Raw genomic sequence first — 25,907 nt, 5'->3', positions numbered from 1 at the left:
GGAGTTCGGGGAGGGAGAGGCAACCCCACAGATGTGAGTAAAAGACACAAACTTGAGAATGGGGAGAGGATAAGGCTTTACGGTTAGAGCTGCCAACTCTAGAACTGAGGATGTGGGCCCAGTACTGGGCCCCATAGTGAAAAGACTGCAGCAGATGTGGAACCATCAGCAGAAATCTCACTGGAGGCACCTGCGGTTCCTTGGGGAATGAACACGTCAGAAGGAGATGGAACCACACAAAGCATGGTCTTTAAAAACCGCTACTTGCTGCTTGGTCGATGATGGCCTAGTGAGTTTGAGGGATGCCAGGATCAATTGTTGAATTTGTTCAAATTCTGAAGATCTTGGAGCAGAATCAATTGTAACGGACACCCTTGTGCGATTTCACTAGACACTGGGTTGCAGGATGCAGTCGAAAACTGATTGAACGTCTTGAACTTGTAATTGGGTTAGGAGTGGGACCTATGCTTCGCCCAGAATCTCTTCTTGTGCTCAGTGATTTAGTATTCGGCCTATTAGTCCTGAATCACTTTGGAACACATGAGCAAACTGGTTGCAGGACTTGGAGTCATGCCCGTAGCCTAAGAACAATAAGTACAACTTGTGCAGGAGTTATGACCCTTCCATCAAAATAGGGAGGGGTGCAGAAAAGAAAGGGGGGGTCTTCAGGTACACGGAAGTACCCTTCAGAAAGATCATTATTGCATGTAATTAACTTTTTCTTCTGAAAGATACTTCAACCGGCAGACTCCTGGGATCTTGAAGACTGCAAAGCGGTGCCCTCATCCAGTGGGGTCTGAATGAAAAGTCTGATGAAGACATCCTGGAAGACCAAGTGAGTGCAATGGCCATCCCTTGTCACCTCTGGGTAAAAAAAGTAGTGTTTGGCGAAGGCATGGGGGAAAGCTCATGTTGCCGCACTGTGAATCTCAACCACGCATATACCTTTGGCTAAAGCTGTGATGGAAGATTTTGCCGTGGAATGAGTCTAGTTTCTCTCAGAGAGCTCTTTCTTCATGACAGCATAGCACATTTTAATGCACAGCAGTATCCAAGGGACAAAGTCTTCTTCTGGGTTGCCTAGCCATTCTTGTTTCCCTCATATCCTATGACGAGCTGGTCATCAGACCTGATCCTTTTGGTGCAGTCTAAATAATAACTAACCTTACTTCTGGGGTCCAGCTAGTGCAAATGCTCTTCTTTGTAGGTTCGGTGGGTAGAGGATAGAGAGTGAGTAAAGGGATAGGTTGACCCACGTGGAAGGGGAGGATCACTGCCTTGAGGAGAAAAGCCACTGTAGTTCAAATGAGAAGTTTGAAAGGGAAGAAGCATGTGAATGGTGGGCAAAAGTCTGAATCTGCAGCTTACTGAAATGTCTCACTGAGGTAACAGCTACCGGGAAAACTGTCTAGGAAGTCAATAAATGTATCTGACAACTGAAAAGGCTTGAAAGCAGCACCCATTAAGAAAGTCAAACCAAGTTCAAATCCCAATGGAGCAATACATGTGAGTTTGAGGAAAAAGGTTCATCAGTCCTTTCAGGAACCTCATCAACACATGACTTAATGAGAGACTGATTTTGGAGGCAAAAAAAAAAGTATCTCTTGACTTTGCCCTCCGCACATCCCTGTTTAGCCAGCGTGAATGTGCCTTCGAGGGGTCCACAGGTTGTTCAGCAGTCCAAGTAAAAATTCTGATCCACCTCCCAGAACAAACTGACTTTGTGGAGGGGAGAGGGGAAGGAAGTATCAGGCTTGTCACCTTCAGTGGCAGTTGGAAAGAGATCATGTGTACCTGCTCAAGCTCCAGGCTTGAAGGTTACGGGTATAGTACATGCACCCTCTGACTGAGAGGAAGTCAGAGCAGGAGACACAGGGAGAGGTGCAGGAGGTGTATGTTCCAGAGGTCTATGTGCCAGACCCTTCCTGGCCGATGGGAAAGACTTTGTCCCGGTCTTGGTGAATCTTCCTTAGAAATCATGAAATCAGGGGTATGGGAGGAAATACGATAGGTGTATACTGTTTTAGTGGAGGAATGTCTGGCTGCCAAAATAACTTTACAGACTTCGGGAGACAGGTCAAACGCCATCCACTGCCACCGCTCAATCTCCCCGCATGAAGACACAAAGTTGACAGGTTCGGGTGGAGAACTTTCCCCTGCTGCTGCGACAGAAGATCCTCCCGAAGGTGCAGCCCGATCGGAGAATCAATGCTCATTTTCAGAAGCTCTGGATACCAGACTCTCTGTGCCCAGTCCGGAGCCACTAGGAATACTTGGGCCCAGGGGTTCTTGATCTTCTTGGGAACTCTGGGCAGAAGTGGTATGGGTAGAAAGACGTACACGAGGCCTGAACTCCAACGCGCAATACTGTTGACCTTCCGTGTTCTCTGAGGAGGCGAGTAGATCTAACCAAGGCTCTACCCACTGCTGAAAGAGTCCTTACGCCACCTCTGGGTGGAGACAACATTCGTGATCCGCTAGGCATTGACAGCTGAGTTCCTCCGCCCTGCCCTTCAGATAACCTGCCAGGTGATGAACTACCAGGGTTATGCCCTGCTGTTCCAGCCATGTCCAGAGACGCAGGGCCTCTTGAGAAAGGTTTCACAACGCCACACCACCCTGCATGTTGAAGTACCACATTGCAGAAGTGTTGTCTGTGAGCACCTGCACCATCTTCCCTTTTACAACAGGAAGAAATGCTTTTAATGCCAGTTGGATGGCTCAGAGCTCCAGTAAGTTACTAAGGAGTTCGGATTCTGCCAGAGGCCTCTGATCTCCATCTCTCACAGTTGTCCGCTCCATCCCAGAAGTGAAGCATCTGTCACTTCTGTGAGATCTGGTTGGGGGAAGGGAGAGGAGTCTTCCTCTGACCCAATCACAGTTCACTAACCACCACTGCAGGTATTTTGCAGTTCTCTCCGAGATCTGAACCAAGTTGGTGAGATTGCCCTGATGCTGCACCCACTGGAACATCAAGTGCCACTGCAGAGCCCTCGTATGCCATCTTGCATATTTGACTAACAGAATGCAGGAGGCCATGAGGACCAGCAGCCTCCAAGTCTGTCTCACCATAATCCAGGATAGAATATCCTGGACTCGCTGCTCAGGAGGATATGCCCAAAACTGCACTGTGTCCAGAACAGCTCAGATGAAAGGGAGCTTCTGAGAGGGAGTCAGGTGTGACTTAGGCACGTTTATAGTGAACCCCAGCAAATGCAGGAGGTTCGCCGCAGTCTGAAGGTGGGTGACGAGAGCCTGGGGTGTAGGAGCCTTCAACAGCCAGTCACTGAGGTAGGGGAAGACTGAAATCCCTAACCTGTGCAAATGACCTGCTACCACCGCCATCACTTGTGTGAACATCCGAGGGGAACTGCTGAGACCGAAGGGGAGCACAGTAAACTGAAAGGGTTTGTGGCCCACCTTGAACGGCAAGTAGCGACTGTGGGCATGCAGGATGGGGATGTGAGTCTAGCGCTCCAAACCGATCTCCTTGGTCTAGGGCAGACAAGACCAGAGCAAGAGTGAGTGTGGGAAGTTGGCTCTGTATATACTATCTCAAAGTGAGAGGTAGTGTGCACAGAGTCCAGGGGTTCCCCAAGAGGCTTGACAGAGGCAATAATAGATAATACTAATGTTCTATCTGTGGTAGTGTGGTCGAGCAGTTAGGCTTCTCAGAGGGTAGTGTTAAGCATTTGTTCTACACACACAGGCAATAAATGAGAACACACACACTATGACTTAACTCCAGCCCTAAAGGTTTTTATATAGAAAATATTATTTTCTTAATTTATTTTAGAATCACAAGAGTCAAATTGCAGGTAAGTACATTAAATGTAAGGTACTTTGCACAGGTATAGATATAACTTTGAATCAAAACTGTAATGTACATGGCAATAAGCTATTTTAAAAGTGGACACTGCAAAATTCAACAGTTCCTGGGGGAGGTAAGTAGAGGTTAGTTTTTGAGGTAAGTAAAGCACTTACAAGTTCAGTCTCCGGGGTATAGGCTGACCACCGTTGGGGGTTCAAGTCAACCCCTAACACCCAGCACCAGCAACACAGGGCCGGTCAGGTGGAGAGGTCAAAGAGGTGCCCAAACATAGCCTTTGGACCCTAGGAGTGCTCAGGTTCCAGTCTGCTAGCAGGTTAAGTACTTGTCTCCTCTGGAAGCAGACCAGAGGGGTTTGTAGAGTACTGGGGGGTCCCAAGTAGGCACACAAAGTACACCCTCAGCGGCACAGAGGCGGCCGGGTGCAGTGGGCAAAGAAGGCGTCATGTTTGTAATAGGAATCAATGGAAAGACCTGGGGGGGTCACTCAGACGATGCAGGTAGGGCACCGGGGGGCTTCTCGGGCCAGCCACGGACTGGGCAAAGGTGAAGTCGCCTTATGGTCACTACTGCACCAGTGGTTGGTTCATCACGGGCATGGGGGCTGCAGGTGGAGGGCTTCTGCCAGGCGTCGGGTTTCTTTTCACTGCGCAGTCGCGGTCAGGGGGGTCCTTGGGATTCCCTCTGCAGGCGGCAGGTTGGCTCAGGGTGGACATGTCGGCAGAGTCGCCTGGAGGTCCTCCCTGCGGCATTGATTTCTCTGGACACGAGCCAGAGACATCGGGTGCAGAGTGGTGGGGACTGACGCTTCTGGAGTGAGGTGAGAGTTCCTTTAAAAATAGTTTCTTCTTGTTGCTTTTAACAGGGCCGCTGTCCACAGGAGTATCTTGGTCCTTTGGAGTTGCAGGGCAGTCCTCTGAGTCAGCAGAGGTCGCCGGGCCTGCAGGATGCATTGCTGTTGCAGGTTCTTTGAATCAGGAGAAAGGCCGGTAGGGCTGGGGCCAAAGCAGTTGTCGTTGTCTTCTTCTCTGCGGGGTTTTCAGGTCAGCAGTCCTTCTTGTTAGGTTGTCAGGAATCTGAAATCCTGGGTTCAGGGTCACCCATAAATACTGAAGTTAGGGGTGTGTTAGGGTCACAGGGCAGTAGCCAATAGCTACTGTCCATGAGGGTGGCTACACCCTCCTTGTGCTCCCTCCCTTTGGAGAGGGGAGCACATCCCTATCCCTATTGAGCTAAATCCTCTAAAACAAGATGGATGTTTTTCCAAGGAGGATGTCACTTCAGCTCTGGTCACCTTAGGGGTGGACCTAGCTGATGGGGTGACTCCTCCTTGTTTTTCTCATCATTTCCCTGGACTTGCTGCCAAAAGTAGGGGATGTGTCCGGGGGCGGGCATCTCCACTAGCAGGAGTGCTCTGAGGCATTGTAACACGAATCCTGAGCCTTTGAGGCTCACTGCTAGGTGTTACAATTCCTGCAGGGGGGAGGTGTGAAGCACCTCCACCCAGTGCAGGCTTTGTCTCTGGCCCCAGACAGCACAAAGGATCTCACCACAGGGGGTCAGAAACTAGTCTCTCAGTGGCAAGATGGCACAGACCAGTCAGTCCTGCATTGAAGGATTGAGTAAAATACAGGGGGCATCTCTAAGGTGCCCTCTGTGTGCATTTTTTTAATAATTGCACCACTGGCATCAGTGTGGGTTTATTCTTCTGAGAAGTTTGATACCAAACTTCCCAGGGTTCAGTGTAGCCATTATGGAACTGTGGAGTTCGTTTTGACAAACTCCCAGACCATATACTTAATATGGCCACACTTTACTTACAATGTCTAAGGATGGACTTCAACACTGTGGGGGCTTATTGCTCATGCAGCTATGCCCTCACCAGTGGTATAGTGCACCCTGCCTTAGGGCTTTAAGACCTACTAGAGGGGTGACTTACCAATGCCACAGGCAGTGTTTTGTGTGCATGGCACCCTGAGGGGGATGCAATGTTGACTTTGTCTTTTTCACCCCACCAACACACACAATTTGCAATGGCAGTGTGCATGTGTTAGGTGAGGGGTCCCTTAGGGTGGCACAAAACATGCTGCAGCCTTTATGGACCTTCCCTGATCAGAGGGCCCTTGGTACCACTGGTACTTTTTGCAAGGGACTTATCTGTGTGCCAGGGGTGTGCCAATTGTGGAAACAATGGTATATTTTTTTAATGAAAGAACACTGGTCCTGGGGCCTGGTTAGGAGGGTCCCAGCACACTCAGTCAAGTCAGCATCAATATCAGGCACAAAAGGGTGGGGGTGGGGGGGTGTACCTGCAACAAGGAGCCATATTCCTAGAGTGATCATCTTGAATTTCTCCTTTTTGAGGAAGAGAATGATGTCCCACAAATCCAGAATAGGGTGAATATCCTTGTTCTTTTTGGGAATCAGAAAGTAGCGGGAATAACCACCACTGCCTACTTCTGATATTGGGACCCTTTCTATGGCTTCCTTGGCCAACAGAGCTGCAACTTCCTTGCGAAGCAAGACTAAATGATACTCCATCAGACGTTCTTTAAATGGAGGCATAGAGAGAGGGAAAGACTGAAGTGGGAGGAAATAGTCCTTCTGTATGATCTGCAAGACCCATGTCTCTGATGTTATGGACTACCAGTGATGGAGATAAAATTAAATCCTCCCTTCAACTGGGCGTGAGTGGTCTTGCAGGAGGATTTGGGCACTGTGGAGGAGGGGGACTGGGTGACCTCTGGCTAGACCCTCTTGGTCTGAAGGTACCACGACCTCATCCTTGCACTGGATGGTGAGTTGACGGAGGACGGTGGCTGATTTGCGGGTAGCGTGGTACCACACCCCTTCCGAAGCCTAGAAAGTGAGTGGGCGCAGAGAGGCCCAAGTATCTGGCCGTAGCCCGAGAGTCCTTGAAGTGCTCAAGTGCAGAGTCTTCCGTCTCTTGAAATAGGGGTCAGCCATCGAAGGGCATGTCCATAAGATTTGCTTGGACATTCCCCAAAAAGCCAGACATACAGAACCAGGCGTGGCGACAAAGGGCCACAGTTGAAGAGATTGCCCTACCCAGCGAGTTGGTTGTACCCAAACCACACCGTATTGTAAACTTTGCTGTATGTTTCCAATCTTCAACAGCTTGTGAGACAGAGTCCTGCATGCCCTCCAGGACCTGGGGCAGCACCTGTGCCACTGTATTCCATAAAGTATGGGGAAAATGGCCCAATAGGCATGAGGTGTTTACAGACATCAATGCTAGACTGGAGGAAGAAAACATTTTCTTACCAAGCTGATCCAGCCTCTTGGATTCCTGGGGAGTGGAAGGGAAGGCACCATGGCAAGTGGAAATCCGAACACCAAGCTCTCCAGGGTGGGGTGTTGGGTGAGGAAACTAAGATCGTTAGAAGCTGGTCTATGGCGGCGGCCGTTGTCCTATTTACAGGAGCCCCTCTGCTGGGTTTGGACCACGTCCCCAGGAGGACATCAGTGAGGGCTTTGTTAAAGGGTAACATCGGTTACGATGTGGAAGCCCCGGTTGAAGCACCTCAGTCAGAAGTTTAGTCCTGACTGGCACTGTAGGCAAATCTAGGTCCAAGACCTAAGCTGCCCTACCCACCACCATAGCATACGAAGCTCCCTCCTCCAAAGCCACAGTAGGAGATGAGAGCATGCCAGTATCTGGAGAAGTATCCAGTCCACTGGCTTCATCTAGTTCCTTATACAAATACATATGCTACAAACCATATTCTAAAGGGTCATGAGACACATCCCATTCCTCGCCTGTACCTGGCTGATCAAAATAAGCCTCAGGCACTGATTTGGCCCCTGTCGGCGCCGAAGTCTGAATCCGCGTCATATGACGTTGTTCCGGCTCCGGATCATCTGGAATGAGGATGGGGCTCACATCACCAGTGGGTGCTGGCAGAGCAGGGAGCATCCAAGTCAGGAATGACGCCAGAGGAGGCTGACTGTGTTCTGGATCTGGTATCGGATCCAGAAGTCCCCAACAGGATCCGATGGGGGCCCTGCCAACACTAAGGGACCCAAAGGCGCACCAGCAGGGGCGGCCTGCTCAAATACGAGGCACATGGAGTCGTAAAACTCCTTGAGTTGAGTGAGGGTCGCTCCGGCTCCTGGGGGTGGTAGACTCGAAGTTGGCCCTGGCATCACTGTTCCTGGAGCGTCGACGTTCCCCGAGATACCTCGTTGGCCGAAGGGCGTGTCAAAGTCGAAGTCCGCTTGGACTTCTTCTTTTTGTGCCTCTTCCCCGAGTGCCCAGAGGACCTTGAGTGCGACGAAGAGGACTTAGGGCTTCTGGAGCAGTCCCGCAACCTCCTCCTTGATCGGGACGTGACCTCCTAGGAGGCACGTCAACCAAAGTCGACTGCCGGGGCACCATGAACTTCAGAGACCGCTCTCTTAAAGCTTTCAGGGCCTTGGCCCAATAGTTAGAAAACTACTTCGAGTCGTGGTCTCTGTCGAGGCACCAGATACCTGATGGGAATCCGTCACTAACATGGTCCGCGATGGCATGCACCACAAGGCTTGAACCCCATCTTCCTCAATTACATCCTCGTACAGACTTGAAAAAGCTTCAACAAAAAGGTCGAAAAAAGGCCTGCCAAAAAAGGCAGAGGGTAGCTCGAATCTGGCCATGCGCTTAACTGGCGTGGAAGGAAAAGAAGCAATAGTTTCTTACCTGTAACTCCAGTTCTCTCGTAGGGTATTTCCATGATTGTCATAAGCACTGAATAGTTCTGCATGCCTGCGGGGACCCCGGAGCACTGTTCTGAAGTGCCTTCTTAAGTGGAGATGTTCGCCTTCCTTGAGGAAGGCCTGCAAAGTCACTTAAGAATGTCAATGTGCAGCCTAGAGGAAAGGCTACAAAGGCCAAATTGTTCATTCTTTTGGTTGAAAAAAGGGTACTGTAGTATAGATATACATTAAAAAACATGTATATTCTAGAGATGATGTAGAAAAAAATATTTCACAAACCTTTTTACAACTTAAAAATAAGGTTGAAACAATGCAGGGCAGTGTAGCCCATAGGCTGCCATTATACAGAATGTAAATAGAGCTGTGCCTTTAAGAGGAGAAAGACTTCCTGTATCCCATCATGCATAGCAAAAGGCAGTTGCCTCAGTTCTTTTTCTAGGCTTGTAATCTGACGTGAAGAAGTCTGAAAATATCTTTCATTATTAATATTATTATAATTATTATTATCGTGTCAACTCCACCGGGGAGGAGGGAGGATTGCTTATGACTATAATGGAAATACCCCTACGAGAGAACTGGAGTTACAGGTAAGAAACTATTCATTCTCTCGTAGGGGATTTCCATGTATAGTCATAAGCACTGAATAGATTAGCAAGCCAATCCCAATAACAGAGGTGGAGTAGACAGAACAATAAAGAAATAATAAATCCCGCAACGAGATTCTTAAGAGAGGCCTGTCCAACTTGAGCATCTGTCCTAGCATTCGAATCAAGACAGTAATGCTTAGTAAAGGTGTGGAGAGATCTCCATGTAGCCGCTTTGCAGATTTCGGCTAACGGAATGTTTCTCATCAAAGCAGCAGTTGCTGCTTTGCCCCTAGTGGAATGAGCCTTAGGTCTGCCATCGAGGGATTTATTTGCTAACTGGTAACAGAATAAGATACATGAGACAATCCACCTGGATAATGATTGGTTGGAGGTGGCCAGGCCTGTTCGAACTGGGCCATAGTTAATAAACAGCTGTTGTGACCTGCGCAATGATTTTGTTTTATCTAAATAACATTTTTAAACTCTCTTTACATCGAGAAAATGTAGTGTTCTCTCAGCAGGAGTAGATGGATTTTGGAAGAAAGTCGGTAAGGAGATGGTCTGGTTTACGTGAAAGTCTGAAATAACTTTAGGTAGGAATTTAGGATGTGTTCTCATTACCACTTTTGAGGAATGGAAGACCGTATAAGGTTCTTGCGCACAAAGGGCCTGGATCTCACTAACCCTGCGAGCTGAAGTGATTGCTACAAGAAAGGCAGTTGTCCAGGTAAGATGTTGGAGGGATGCCTTGTGTATGGGTTCAAAGGGGTGTAGCATCAGACGCGAAAGGACTATATTAAGCTCCCATGGAGGAGATGGACATCTAGTAGGAGGAAAAACCTTTTTTAAACCTTCTAGGAAATCTTTAATGACTGGGATTTTAAAGAAAGAGGTTTGTGAAGGACTTTTCCTATATGCTGTTAGAGCTGCAAGGTGTACTCTGATTGATGAAAACTGTAAGCCTTACTTCGCCAGGTGTAACAGATATGGAAGAATAGCTTCTTTTCCGCATGTCGTTGGGTCAAAGTTCTTGTCCGAACACCATATGCATAACCTTTTCCATTTGAAGGCACAAGCTGTTCTTGTGGAAGGGCGTTTTGACTCCCTAAGGATCTCCATGCAGTCCTGAGGAAGATAAAGTTGACCATACTGTACTAGCTCAGGAGCCATGCTGCCAAATTCAAAGACAAGAGGTTGGGATGTCTCATCTGGCATCGAAACTTCGTGAGAAGGTCGGGGCGGCATGGCAATCTGATATGTCGACGGAGTGACCGGTGAAGAAGGTCCGGAAACCACCACTGGCGTGGCCACTCCGGAGCGATGAGAATCATCTTGGTGTTGGAGTGGGACAGCTTGAGGAGGACTGTCAGTATCAGGGGAAGCGGTGAAAAGGCGTAAAGAAATGTTCCTGACCAGTCTATCCCCACAGGGCATTCCCCAATGCTCCTGGATGGTAGTACCTGGAGGCGAAGTCTTGGCATTTTTTGTTTTCTGGGGTTGCGAATAGATCTATAGAAGGGGTACCCCACATGGAAAAGATGGAGTGGACGTCGTTGTCGTGCAGAACCCACTCGTGGTTTTCGTCCATTGTCGGCTGAGGGCATCCGCTTGGACGTGAGTTGCTACTATTGTTAAGTTCCTGACTAGAAGCCAGTGCCAAATTGTTTGGGGCTCCTAGACAGAGTACTGGATCTGGTGCCCCCTTGTTTGTTCAAGTAATACATGGTGGCCATGTTGTCTGTTTGGAGAAGAAGAGTTTTCGTAGTCAAAGCAGGGAGGAAGGCCTTAAGCGCAAGATGACCTGCACGTAACTCTAGGAGATTGATGTGATATAGTCTTTCCCTCTGCGACCAAGAGCCTTGAATCTGAAGGTGATCCATATGCGCTCCCCATCCGAGCAGCGATGCATCCGTGACTATCGTCTGAGTGGGAAGCTGTTGGTGGAATGGCATCCCTTTCAGGAGATTGCTTGGAGAACACCACCACTTGAGGGATTGAATGGCATGGGGAGAAAGAAGGATGCTGTCCTCCCAATCGTCTACTAGTTGATTCCATTGGTTTTCTAGGCACTCCTGTAAACGTCTCATATGGATGCGAGCGTTGGGAGTGAGATAGATGCAAGATGCCATCGACCCCAGGAGAGAGGATACCATCCTTGCAGTAGTCTGAGGGATTTTCTCGAGTAGCTAGCACTTCTGGAGGATTGATAAACGTTGTTCCTCCGAAGGAAACACCTTTGCTTGAGTGGTGTCGATGATGGCGCCTAAGTAGTGCAACCTCTGTACAGGTGATGTCGTGGACTTGAAGAGATTGACCTGAAGGCCCAGTCTCTGGAGTAGTTGGTAGGTCCAATTGAAATCCCGTTGGGCCTCTTGGTATGTGGATGCTTTTATAAGCCAATCGTCTAGGTAGGGATAGACGAAGATCCGATGTTTCCTTAAATGGATTGCCACCACTGCCATGCATTTGGAAAACGTCCTCGGTGCTGACTTGAGGCTGAAGGGTAGAAGTGTATATTGGTAATGGCTTTGTCCGACGAGAAATCTTAAGACGTTCCGATGTTTTTTGACCACAGGAATGTGGAAGAAAGCGTCGCAGAGATCTATTGAACAGAGTCAATCGCCTTGATGAAGTTGGGGATAGATTTGGTGTAAGGATAGCATTCTGAATTTTTCTTTGCAAATCCATTTGTTGGCTATTCTTAGATCGAGAATGGGTTGGAACTCGTGTTTGTCTTTTTTTGTACCAGGAAGTACCTCGTGTAGATTCCCTTTCCTTGCTGGTTCATAGGAACAGGTTCTATCGCCTTCTTATGTAATAGGGTTCTGACCTCTACTTTGAGAGCGCTGAGGTGGTATTTCACCGGTTTGGGTGGAATAGAAGGCGGAGAGTTTATGAACCTGAGACAATAGCCATTCTGTACAATATTCAAAACCCAGGCATCTGATGTTATGCACTGCCACTCTTCCAGATGATGAGAAATACTTCCCCCTACCGGAGTGGGTAACGGAAGAGGGGGAAGTAAGGATTCAGGGTTTAGACACTGATGTTTGACATCCTGTTTGGGCAGTTTGTGGTGTGGAGCGACCCCTTGTTTGTTTTCACTGGGTCGAAAAAGGTCTCTGGTGTTGCTGGTGCTGGGATCTAGGCGGCATCCACTGCGGAGTTTGAAGCCTTTGAGCGAAAAATCTACAGTGGTAGGGATGGAAAGTTTTCCGCTGTTCTCTTGGCTTCTCAATGCCCACTGCCTTAAGAGTGTCTAATTCCGTCTTCATCCTAGACATCTCATTGTCAGCATGAGACCCAAACAAAGTGGAAACTGAAAAAGGAAGGTTCTGTATCCTCTGTTGTGCTTCTGGCTTGAGTGAAGTAAGGCGTAGCCAGGAATGTATTCTTAAGGATATGCCATGACAATAACTATGAGCAGATAATATGGAGGAGTCCGCAGCCGCGCTAATCGCCTTCGTTTACAATTTCCAAGAAATCCTCCTTTTTGTCTTTGGGAAGGTAATCGGCAAATTGTGGCATAGAATCCCAAAGGGCGCGATCATACCTGCCCAAAAGGGCAGTGGCACTAGCCGCTTTCATGGTGATGGCTGATGCTGAGCAAACTTTGCGGCCTGCGGCATCAATCTTTCTACTCTCCTTGTCTGGTGGAGAGGAGGACGACGGAGATGTTTAATGTAGCTTTTTAGCAGCCACGATTACCACCGAATCGGGCACTGGATCCGCTCTCAGAAATTAAGGGTCCTGTTCAGGAGGGCGGTATTTCTTTATGAGTCTGGAAAGAGCAGTCTTGGTTGTGGACGGTGTAAGGAAAATGTCCATTGCCGGTTCAAGTAACCCTGGGACTAGCGGTAGTAATGGTCTAGCCGAAGATCGCTGGTGTAATGTCTCAAATATGACAGAAGTTGTTGGAGTGGGTACTGCCAGGGGGATGTTCAGCTTGGTAGCACCGCAAATTAATACCTCCTGAAAAGTATTCACATCATCTATGGGCGAAACTCTCGGAGACGGGGAGTCCCATAACGTTGGAGAGTAATCTCTTGTGGATGAAGAGGAGTGCCTATGGTGGGAGCGAGGAGACCTGTGATCCGAGTCATGCCGATGACGGTGTCTAGACGTAGAGGAACGTCTCGAGGAATGACACAATTTTCTTGTGGATTCTGCAGGAGTCACCGGGGCGGCCTCAGAAAGAGGTACCGGTGGAGGAGCTGTAGGTGCCAGAGGTGTTGGTGGTAAAGGAGATGGCTGAGGAGAAGGTGGCAAGAGAATCAGAGAAGCCGAGGATTCCAAGGTGGTATAGACTATCCTTGGTTTCTTTGAATGCCTTCTCGACGCCGACAAGCTTCTCGACGTCAAAGTACGACGCTGACGTGTACCTCTCGACGTTGACTCCTCTCGCCGTTGGGAGCCCCTCAACAGCCATCTGCCTCGACGTCGGTGGGATGACGTCGATCGTCTCCGACGGCGAGCACTGTCTCTCGACGTCGATCTTCCCCTTTGCGTCGATGGTGACCTCGACAGGGAACTCCTCAACAGCGAATGTCTGCGCCGTCTCGTCGATGATAACGCTCTCGACGGCGAGCGATGTATCTTCCTCAACGGCGAACTGGTTCGCGACGGCGAGCATGTCGTTGCTGTTCCTTGTCTCGACGTCTATGCTCTCGGCGTTGTCGGGGACCTGTGACGTTTTTGAGCAGATCTGGAAGCTGCTCCAGAGGACAGAGTCAGAGCCCTGGTGGAAGACTGACCTTCCCCTCGCTCTGTGGTGGATTGTGCCCTCCGTCTACTGTCCCCCCCCTTGGCTTGAAGACAAATTTTCTCCCTGTCACGAAGGGTGCGCCTGGAGAAGGTTTTACAAATGTCACAGGCATCAGGTTTATGAGATGACGGCAGGCAAATAATACAGACTTGATGTGGGTCTGTTTTGGCCTTCTTCCTGCCACAGCTAGGTCACTTAACAAAAAGTGAAGGCATGATGGTGGAAAAAAGCCTTACATTTCTGTCAGAATCTGACAAAAAAAAGACAGAAAACATTCACTCTGGTTGAAAAACGTCGAGTGAAAATGAAATCCAAAGGATTTGTGTTGAATTTTAGTCAAAAAAACCTATAAATAGGTGGAGCTTAATGCTTCAGGGTCCTGTCAGAAGGAGCCGTAAAAAAGAACTGAGGCAACTGCCTTTTGCTTTGCATGATGGGATACAGGAAGTCTTGCTCTTCTTAAAGGCACAGCTCTATTTACTTTCTGTATAATGGCAGCCTATGGGCTACACTGCCCTGCATTGTTTCATCCTTATTTTAAAGTTGTAAAAAGGTTTGTGAAAGATTTTTTTCTACATCATCTCTAGAATATACATGTTTTTTAATGTATATCTATACTACAGTACCCTTTTTTCAACCCAAAGAATAAACAATTTGGCCTTTGTAGCCTTTCCTCTAGGCTTCACATTGACATTCTTAAGTGACTTTGCAGGCCTTCCTCAAGAAAGGCGAACATCTACACTTAAGAAGACACTTCAGAACAGTGCTCCGGGATCCCCGCAGGCATGCAGAACTATTCAGTGCTTATGACTATACATGAAAATCCCCTACGAGAGAACTGACATACGAGGGCCGGGGTGGTGCCTATATGGGTGACTGTGATGTGACACCCAACGATGCCAAGTGGACCCGAACTACGCCACCAGACGATGCATGCAGGGTACTGCTCAGCAAAAAAAATACGGATTCCAAGCTGAAGCCAGGAAATTCTAAGGTAAGGAATCTGCAGCTAGAAGTCTCTATCAGTCTGCGATTCATACTACTGTGCCCATTCCTTCAATGAATACCTGCATTACTGGCGCCAGAATGAGTTCAGAGATTTAAAAGGTAACACCATCAAATACATACTGTGGGAGAAAGTAGCGGATCTGAAAGAAACACTACCCAATGTCCATGTAGTTCATACACTGGGACACCAACATGTTGGAATACACGTTACAGGAAATACCTTGAATGATGAAGCGGCCAAATCAGCAGTAGCTGCGGCTTCTGTTGCTGCAATAACTCGTTCACTGACAAGTTTGAATGATGAAACATTGGCTGCTGTTAAAAATTTCAGCTGAAAGCAAACCCATGCCAAAGACATATCCTGAGAAGTATTTCTATCGTACATCTAGCGTAAATACTGCCCTAGCAACAATACCAGGGGTGGGTGATCGTGTGATCCCAACCAAGATCAGAGACCTGAGCTGATTAAAGCAGCATGCTTCTGCCCATGCTGGTGTGGTGGCAACTATTTCACTATTACAAGCATGTTACTGGTGGCCAGGTCTACACAAACAGACAAAGCAGTATGCCTTTTGTGGTGACATCTGTCAGCAAATAAAAGGGTCTACCGCCAAATGCCTACCACAGATGATACTCCTTATTTCCAACAAACCTCTACAATGTGTGTACCTAGACCACTGTGGTCCCCTGAGAGCTGATGGTGCATACAAATAGATCTTAGTAGCTGCTGACTCATGCTCCAGATTTCTATGGGTATAACCACAACACTCACCTGACACGCGAACTGTTATGAACAATTTATAAGTCTTTATCAGCACATATGCAGTTTCGGCTTACCACTTGGAAAAGGACTTTGCTTTCACCTCAAGGCCATTCAGAGACACCGTGGTTTCGTTAGAAGTCCAACTGTATTATTAGTTTTGGCATCACCCTGAGGGAAACAGTGTTGTGGAGCAAAGAAACCGGGACTTTATGGAGTCCCGAAGCACTTAATAATCTGTGCAGAAGGTATCTGGGAGGGAGTGCCCCATATGAATGACTGTTTGGAACACAAATGTATGTTCCAGATCTTGATGGTCCTGCCGCGGAAGTGGCAGATACACCTTTTGACATAAATGAACATGTCACTGCCTTGCAGGACTTACAACAGTTCAGTGACGACAACGTATCTACCAGTGCCGCCTCCCTAGGAATAAGGTATGCACCAATCACATCTACAGACTGGATTCTAGAAGTTGGGGACCTAGTGCATGAAAAGACTGCTGTGAAAAAAGAGTTTGGTCCTTCTTATTGTGCACCGGTTCTAGTCCTGAGAATACACGGTATTAGAACTGTTATTCTACCACCGCTGCCTGGTCCTAAAAAAAATAAAAAAAACGTTTTGCCGCCATCGACAAAGTCAAGGCACACCATATGGCCGATCCTACACAGCAGACCTACAGGACTCCTGGTCAGTACTAGACTCCCTCTCACTACAGACCAGGATGTTCCTGTACAGGTTTTGGGCAGCAACGCTGACACCTCTCTAAGCTTGGGGAGGGTGGAAAATGGCCTTTTATTAGTCCCATTAACTTATTCTGCAACAAGCAATGTCAACAAGGTTGAGAGATTGTACTCAAATTCAACTCAAATGGATGGAATTGTTTACTATGAACCACCAAGGGAGACTAATGCCAGTTCTCCTCTTCCAAACAAAGCTCCATTTTTTTTAATCCATGGAGGGCTATAAGGCTAATAGAATATTCTGCCACCTGAGTGCAGAATGTTCTAATAAATAAAACAAAGGGCTCTGTGAGGCCTTTGTTCACAACAACAGCTGTGAACAAAACATTGGAATGTTGGAGCTCAGGCTTCTACTGGCCATTGGAAGAACGGAGCACTCCACTGTTTTAATGGAGCTCCCAACATTCCAATGTTCTAATATACAGTGACTGCTGAAAAGCAGATAAAGATGGAGCTCTGTATGTATTACAAAGAGTGATTTACCTGATGGCAACAATATAATTCCAAGATAATTTATGTCCTCGCCTTATGTTCCCTAATCAGGTTCCAAGAGGTTCCCTACCCAGATTCCTCACTCAGGGGTAAAACCGTAAGACAATTCTTAAAATTACGTATGTGGGAAGTCCAGACAAAAACATTGATGTTATGTTTTTTTTGTTATTAAGTGAAAAGGGAATGCATTAACAGAATCGGAGAGAGAGAGAGAGGGGGTTCGGACTTGCGAAACCCCACCTCCCATATTTTTTGAAATTGGAACTCTTTTCTTTTTTGTTTTTACCTCTGCCGTAAATCTCCCTAATCAAGTGTCACTCTCTGCAAGATTCTACTGAATTTGCCTTTAGTGCTAGCTGCCAGTGCCCACGTTTAAATACAGTCTGCTGCAACTGGGGGAATAGGTTCTGTGCTGATTAAATATAAGCATGAGCCTCAGCCTAGGCATTTCCACCTGCCACTTTTGCAATATTAGGTAACTGGTGCCTATTACTTAGAAACAAAAAGGCATTAACTAGTATTTACATTTGTTTGTTGGGTAAATGTGTTCGGAGTCCCTAGTCCACAGTCCCTTTCTCTTATTAAGGCTTAGACGGCTGTATCAAGCTAAACAGTCAAGTGCTAAAAAGGGGTGTCTTTTTCCCAGTGGGGGGCCCCGCAATAAAGGGGCCTCAGAAAAGCAGTGGTGAAAGACCCCAGTTGTTACAATTGGGCTCTAGCTTCTCTGTCTAACCATGGAACCCTCCGATCTGGATTTCTTACATTGCGTATATATTTAGGTCAGCTCAGCAGTGCTTTCGGGATTTTAAACACATTCCATACTTTAAACCCAGGGGCTGGGATTGGCTTATAGACAAATAATCTGCAGAAGAAACATTATGGCAGATATGTAATATTTGTTCAGAACATGCAACCTGTAAAGTGAATATCACAACATTATTAAACTGCTCCTGCTCATTTACCTGAAAACTCTAAAAAAATAAAAAAATAAAAAATACCTTTTTATGAACAACGTCTTTACACATTCAATGATAAAGCACTAAAGCACTAAATCATTTGCAGAAAAATACTTACCAATGCAGCATCTATGACAGCCTTTTGTATCAGGAATTTTTGTTGTTAAAGCAAACCTCCTGAAAATTAAATAGATATTTTTAAGTGAGAAAAGAGGCAGGGAAGGCATTCTAACTAAATCTTATACTATATTAAAAACGGTCTCCTGAGTTATGTACTAAGTGAGCACATCAAAGCTTCCTGCATGCTTTTGTGCAGAAGATGCAGAAAAGGTCTCTTTTGCCCACAGGCCTACCAGGCTGTCATAATGAATTTCTGGAGGGCACAAGACAGTCATAAAATGTCACCATCTCCAGGAACATAAACATATCAGAGGTGCAAGTACCACCTATGTGCAGATGGATCCGCTGGTTTTTGCCCCATTTAATTTTTCCATTTTTAGCCCCTAAAACACCTGTGTTCTACATGCTTATTTTTTTGAAGACCAATTACTGAACTGTCTTAAATTGCACTGCAAGACTTGAATTGAGATTTAGTCCTAGTATACACAGTGGAGATCAAGCAACCTAACCATTTGTATGAGGATTTCTGATTCTTTCAGAAAACTTTATTCACATAACAAGACATGTAGTCAATAAAAACATTCAAATAAATACATCATACAAAAGCAGCAATATAATCGGATTATAAAAAACTAAGATAGCCGACATTGTGCCATAGAAGGATAAATAACCTACCCAAAACACAACAACTCAGTTCTCACTCTCGATTCTCAATCATCAAAGGGAACAGTGAGGGTGGTGAATGGGAGTGCAGGTGGGTGTGGTGAATATGGTGGTGAATGGGAGGGCGGGTGCAGGTGGTGGGCGGGAGGGGGTGGTGAACGGGAGGGTGGGTGTTGAACGGGAGGGCAGGTGGGGGTGGTGGACAGGAGGGGGTGGTGAATGGGAGAGCGGGTGGGGTGGTGAACGGGAGGGAGGGGGTGGTGGACGGGAGGGCTGTAATGTCAGACACTACAAAGGGGTGGTGAACAGGAGGGCGGATTGATGGTGAACAGGAGGACTGTAATGTCATAAGAGATGCTAAAATGAAATAGAAGTGTGAGAGAAGCAACTCAAAGAGGCAAAGGTTTAAAAAGTATGATTATTTTGGCATACTATCTCCTCACTTACACGAATAAGTGGAAGCTGTGAAGATTACCCAACTGAAGCATTGCCCCCAATACTTGTGACTGTACTGAAGCACGCTGCTTTGGGGGGAAAAATCCTTTGCAACAATTTTTTGGAAATACTATGTATAACTTCAAGAATTGGTAACAAAAGGTAATACAGACAGCTGTAATATCAATCCTGACCAACATGTAACAGAAACATATTATGGCCTGCGGCAACAGCTCACACATATAACACAACAAGGTCTGCAGCAAAACCATACACGCAGTAGAACACAACCTATCTGTATAAATGTAACATGTAGTGAAATACTTCACCAGCAGCACTGACAGAAATGTGGTGTATCATATGTCTGCAACACTGACACATGTAGTGGAACACATTGTGATGAGCAGCAAGGACACAATGACACACATGCAGTGCAACACATCCGGTCTAAAGCAATAGTACAAAGTGGGGGGATCACATTATGGTCTGAGCATTGACATGCATGTAGAAGACAACATTACAGTCTGCAGCATTGTCACGCATGTAGCCCAAGGCATTATGGCCTCAGCAATAACCCACATGTATTAGAACCCATGGTCATCCTCTAGCTCCACGAGCCACAATGAAAACAAGGGTGTTGTGCAGGGTACAAGTCAGGGGTACACGCAGGTTGGACGTCATCCACTATTTTCACAGTGTGGACAATGTCTGGCCCCACTGTAAAATGCTGAATTTGTCCCGGTGTAGTTTTTAGACACCGGGACACATTCAGCAGCGCCTGCACATTGTCTGCTTGGCTGGAAGCTATTTGGAGCTTCACACCTAGGTGCAAATGCAGTGGAGGAGAAACAAAGAAGCACAGCTTGTTAGCACTTTACACGTATACGAGAGAGATGCATATACTCTAAAAATGTCAGATGTGTTGGTCTGTCCCAGTATATACTGCTATTTTTATTTCCGTACATAGTGCTACTGATCAAAATGCAGAGTGTCCGAGAGCTTACATCACACACACATTACACGGACAATAAATCCTACACGTTTGTACATCAATGTTCAGGACATGTTACATAAGGCAGTGAGAGTTACAAGGTGTAGGAGTCACATTTCGGCCTTCATACATCACCGCTCTATATTAAAAGGATTACAAATTATGAACTGGAAAAGTGTCTGTGTTAAAAGCAGTAACTCACTTACCTATCTACATAAAATAAAAATCTGTCATCTGCATGGTACATGATGTGCGTTGCAGGAGATACATTAACCCTCAATGCTACTCCGAGACAAAAATCACACTATACAAAACACAGAGCATTCCAGCAAATACGTTAACCACCAAAGTTATTTTACCATTACTTTTATTCGGTCAGATTTACTGGAAACCCAAAGATCCCTGCAGCAGACGCCTTAACCACTGTAAGATATTTTAAAATTCAGACTTTGCAACCAAATAAGCAGAACAGATTTACTGCCCTATTCATCCTTGTTACCTATTTTTTGTGGTAGAGATTTTACAAAACAAGATCCTTTTTATGGGCTTTGTGGCGCTGAACAGCTCAGCAAGTCACCTTACTGTGCGGTGTCATAGCGAAAGGGCAGGAATGCGTCATGTTATCCTTTACAGCACATACCTGTCCTTTCCCCCTGTTCTGGCGCCTTTTGGCAGCCTAGTGCCAACGCAGGCACCCATCGGGCAAGAGTGCCTACGTTGCATGCAGGATTGTTTTCATGCAGGAAGGGAAACAATGCTGAGAGGCTTCTTCCTCCTTCTAGGTGTGCTGCAGCGCACACTGAAAGACTTACAAGTCCTTGTAAATATGGGAATGCATCAAAATCCCTGGGAATTGCGTGAGAACACCCACCACAATGTCCAAGGATTACCTACCCAAGGCAGAGTAAGACAACGCAGCACTTTGCAATGTGTTGTCTTACTCCATATTTTTGAAGCCATTCAAAGCCATACAAAGTGGCTTTGCTTGGCTTCAAAAATATGACGAAGCGGTTTGCGCCACTTATGTAACACATTGTGTGGTGCAAGCATGGCGCACCCCCTCATAGATGTGCCCCATAATGTATAAGGTGAGGCGCAGATTTGCAGAGTTGCATCACTTTTCAGGCTCAACCGGAATGCAAAATCTATTTTGTGATTTACAGTGCCACACAAATCCTGGTTGCACTGATTTGTAAAAAAAAAAAAAAAAAGCCAAAAAAATAAATAAATTAAAACTACGAACACACAGCAGCACATTGCCCTGCATTGTATTACCTCGGGTCAAGTAGACGTTACATGCACAGGCATCCAAAGCAATTTCATCTACATGTAAATGTGCTGCATATGGACTATTATGCCTGGCAGAGATGAATAAGTTACTTACCTTCGGTAACGCTTTTTGTGGTGGATACAGTAACTACCTGTGGATTCCTCACCAAAAGAATTCTCCCCTCGCGCCAGCCTTCGACTGAAATTTCTTCTAGCTCTGCACGTCGACGATGACATCACAATCGCCCGACTCCACGCGACGCCACATGACGTCATCTAGGCAATAAGAAGCCAACGTCGATGTGCAGACGTCAGTTATCACCATTTTTTACGTGCCATAGAGGCGAACAGGTTAAACCTAAAGAGCACACGCTAATCCAGAACAGACGAAAAGAAACATTTAATATAATAACCGTGAAGAATCCACAGGTAGTTACTGTATCCACCAGAAAAAGCGTTACCGAAGGTAAGTAACTTATTCTTCTGATGGATACACCTACCTGTGGATTCCTCACCAAAAGAATAGAGTCCCCAAGCAGTATAACCTCCGGTAGTGGGTGCCCGAATGGTCAAACCAAGAAATCTTGCAGCACCGAGCAAGCAAAATGGCCATCCCTCCTGACCTCAGAGTCCAAACAGTAATGCTTGGCAAAAGTATGGAGGGATGCCCAGGTCACTGCCCTGCAGATGTCAGCCACAGGAACACCTCTAGCCAAAGCCGATGAAGCTGCTTTGGCCCTGGTGGAATGGGCACGAAGCCCCACAGGTGGATCTCTCTTCACCAAAGAATTGCAGATCTTAATACATAGAATGACCCACCTGGATAGCGTTCTCTTGTGGACCGCTCTACCTTTCCTCTTCCCCACGTATCCAACGAAGAGCTGTTCATCCTGTGTCTGAACTCTTTCGTCCTGGTGACGTAGAAGCTCAGTGCTCTTCGCGGATCCAGCCGGTGGAGCCTCTCTTCCTCCTTGGATGGGTGAGGTGGAGGGTAAAAGGAAGAGAGAGTAATGGACTGCCCCAGGTGAAAGGGTGTAACAACCTTCGGTAGGAAAGCCGCCTTGGTCCTCAACACCACTTTGTCCTTGAAGCAGGAAAGGAATGGGGTTTCTACAGTTAGAGCCTGAAGCTCACTAATCCTTCTGGCAGATGTTATTGCCACCAGGAAAATAGTTTTAAATACTAAAAACCGTAAAGAACAAGAGTGCATGGGTTCAAATGGGGCCCCCAAAAGAAAAGTTAAAACCAAGTGAAGGTCCCACGGAGGCATAACGAATGGCGTGGGCAGATACTTATTAGTGAGTCCCTTTAGAAACTTTAAAGCAATTGGTGATTTAAAGAAGGATGGTTGATCAGGAAGGCACAGAAAAGCAGATAGTGCAGACAGATAACCCTTAACAGTGGCAACTGAAAAACCTTTCTGTGCCAAAAAGAGCGCAAATGACAAAATGTCAGATAAACCAGCTCCTAAAGGATCTAAACTTTTCTCTCCACACCAGCTTGTAAACTTAGCCCAACAATTTGCATAAATTGACTTGGTGGAGTGTCGCCTGGCCGATAGAATAACTTCCACCACATCTGGATGGAGAGAAAAGGAACTCAGATTGTCCCGTTCAATCTCCAGGCATGAAGGTGCAGGCTCTGGAGGTTAGGGTGTAGAATCTGCCCCTGCGACTTCGAGAGGAGGTCTGCCCTGAGAGGGAGAGGGAGAGAGAGGCATAGGGCACAGTGAGAGTTGGAGAAGGGTCCGTGTACCACACCCTTCTTGGCCAATCCAGGGCTATTAAAATTATTGAGCCCGATCTTGGCAAATCTTCCTCAGAACCCGAGGAATCAAGGGTATGGGGGGAAACACTTAAAGCAACTGGTTGCACCAAGAGATCTGAAAAGCATCCTCAAAGCTCCTTGCACCGGATACTGGAGGCTGCAGATTTACGGGCAGTGCGCATTCTCCCGAGTTGCAAACAGATCTATCCGTTAAGAACCCCACATCTGACTGATGTGAAGGACCAGATCCGGATGGAGACGCCACTTGTGATCGGCCGATAAATGTCAACTGAGAGTGTCGGCACATACTTTGAGCACTCTGGCCAGATGATTCGCTACCAAGCAAATCCAATGGTTCCGAAACCAGGACCAGAGTCGCAGAGCCTCTCTGCAGAGAAGGTATGACCCCGCTCCTCCCTGCTTGTCTATATACCACATCGCGGTAGTGTTGCCCGTCAGGACCGGAACTGACTGACTGTGAAGGGACAGGAGGAAGGCCTTGAGAGCCAGACGTATTGCCCGTAATTCTAACAGATTAATATGAAAAGTCTGTTCCACTGGAGACCAACGACCCTTGATCTCCAGGTCCCCCAGATGAGCTCCCCACCCTAGAGTGGGAGCATCCGTCATGACCGTGGCCACCGGAGGCGGCAGTGAAAAAGGCCTTCCTTGAGAAAGGTTCTGTCCACAGCCCACCATTGTATATCCGCTGCAGCGTCTCTGGTGATCGTTATCGACTCCTCGAGATCCCCTTTGTGTTGAAACCACTGCCTGCGGAGGCACAATTGGCGAGCCCTCATGTGCCAACGTGCACGAGTGACCAGCAGAATGCAAGAAGCTAACAGACCGAGCAGGCGCAGGACCTTGAGGACTGGAACAACCGCTCCTTTTTGAAACATTGGAATCTACACCTGGATGTCCTGAACCCGCTGAGGCGGTATGTAGGCCCGATTCAATGTTGTATCCAGTACTGCCCCTATGAACAGGAGGTGCTGAGAGGGCTCCACGTGAGACTTGGGCATGTTTACCGAAAAGCCTAGAATGTACAACTGAGTTGTCATCTGCAAGTGATGCAGCACAAGCTCTGGAGACCTGGCTTTGGTCAACCAATCGTCCAGGTAAGGGAATACCAATATTCCCTTCCGTCTGAGACTTGCTGCAAAGACCGCCATCACCTTCAAGAAGACTTTAGGTGCTGAAGTAAGACCAAACGGAGGGACCGCAAACTGGTAGTGTTGCAACCCCACCACAAACTGGAGATACTTCCTGTACGACTTGAGTATAGGGATATGAAAGTAAGCATCCTGCAAGTCGACAGACACCATACAATCCTCTCTGTTCAACACCAGAAGTACCTGTGCTAGAGTCAGCATCTTGCATTTTTCCTGTTTGAGGAACCAATTCAAAATCCTCAGGTCTAGGTTTGGTCTCAATCGACCATCCTTCTTGAGATTCAGGAGATATCTCGAATAACAACCCTGACCCCTTCCCTGCGCTGGAACCAACTCCACTGCACCTTTTGATAACAGGATTTGAACCTCCTGCTGCAACAATAGGAGATGGTCTTCTGAACAAAACAAGGGACAGGGAGGGATGAGAGGGGGAAACTCCTGAAAAGGGAGAGCATATCCTTTACTCATAATGTTCAGAAACCAGGAGTGTGATGTGATGAACTCCCACTCGTGGAGAAAAAGACGTAATCTTTCCCCTACAGGAGAATTATGGCTGAAAATGGGTAGAAAACTAAGGCTGCTTCCCTTGTTGTTGTTGTCCTCTAGAGGAAGAGGATGACGCAGGGAACTGCTGGGTGACCCCTCTTGTCCTAACCCTCCCCCACCCTCTAAAGGATCTATAAGGAAAGCTGATAGGCTGTTGGACTCTGGACTGGGGTCTCCCACGGTAAACGGCTCCACGCCCAAACCCCATGAACCTCTGAAAGGACCTGAAAGGGGTGGTAGCGGAAGCCTGCAGATCCAAAGACTTTGCTGTGGCCCTACTATCCTTAAAGCGCTCTAAGACAGAGTCAGCTTTAGCACCAAACAGTTTGTCGCCATCAAAAGGCAAGTCCAAGAGAGCAGTCTGGACATCCGAGGAAAAGCCAGAGGACCTCAACCATGCATGTCTCCTGGTAGTAATAGAGGTATCCATCGCCCTGGCCACCGGATCTGTAGAATCTAGACCAGAATGGATTATCTGCTTTGCCGCTGCCTGAGCATCCGACAAAAGTTCTCCAAATTGTCCTTGCACCTCCTGCGGTAGGTCCGGAACCACAGCCCTAGCTGAAACCATCAGAGCGTGCACGTAGCATTTGCTGCTTTGAGAGACATACTACAAGAAAAAGTCTTCTTCGACGACTACTCCACCCTCTTGGATTCCCTGCCCGACTGAATCACAGGGAAGGAGCCTGGAGCAGACCGTGTGGAACAAGAGGCTTGAACAACCAGACTCTCCAGGGTAGGATGTTTCAACAAAAATCCCAGATCCCCAGGAGCTACCCTGTACCTCCTTGCCACAGATCTGTTGACAACTGGTGACGACACAGGCATCCTCCATACCTCTAAGATAGGCTCCGTAAGAGCATCATTAAAGGGAAGCAACGGATCTGCCGAAGTAGAAGAAGGATGCAGGACCACAGTTAAGATATTTGTTTTGACCTCTGCAGCAGGCAACAGAAGGTCCCCAAAATTTGCCGCCTTCCTGACCACAGTAAGGAAAGAGGCCGCCTCCTCCGTAAACTCCCCTGGTGATGAAAGGTCCCATTCTGGGGAAGCGTCTAGCCCACTGCCCGAGTCAAGCCCTTGATATT

General features: G+C 47.2%; 1 protein-coding gene across 1 annotated transcript in view; it reads right to left on the bottom strand.

Moving 5' to 3' along the window:
- MAP4K5 (mitogen-activated protein kinase kinase kinase kinase 5) overlaps positions 1 to 25,907 on the bottom strand; it is a 604,667-nt gene that overhangs the window by 123,296 nt on the left and 455,464 nt on the right. Inside the window, exon 26 of the mRNA XM_069208688.1 lies at positions 17,975 to 18,033. Coding sequence (XP_069064789.1) covers positions 17,975 to 18,033 — 59 coding nt within the window. The remainder of the gene's footprint in view (positions 1 to 17,974; positions 18,034 to 25,907) is intronic.

Source organism: Pleurodeles waltl, chromosome 9, assembly GCF_031143425.1.
Source record: "Pleurodeles waltl isolate 20211129_DDA chromosome 9, aPleWal1.hap1.20221129, whole genome shotgun sequence".
NCBI lineage: Eukaryota > Metazoa > Chordata > Amphibia > Caudata > Salamandridae > Pleurodeles > Pleurodeles waltl.
This window is presented reverse-complemented; position numbering and strand designations above follow the sequence as displayed.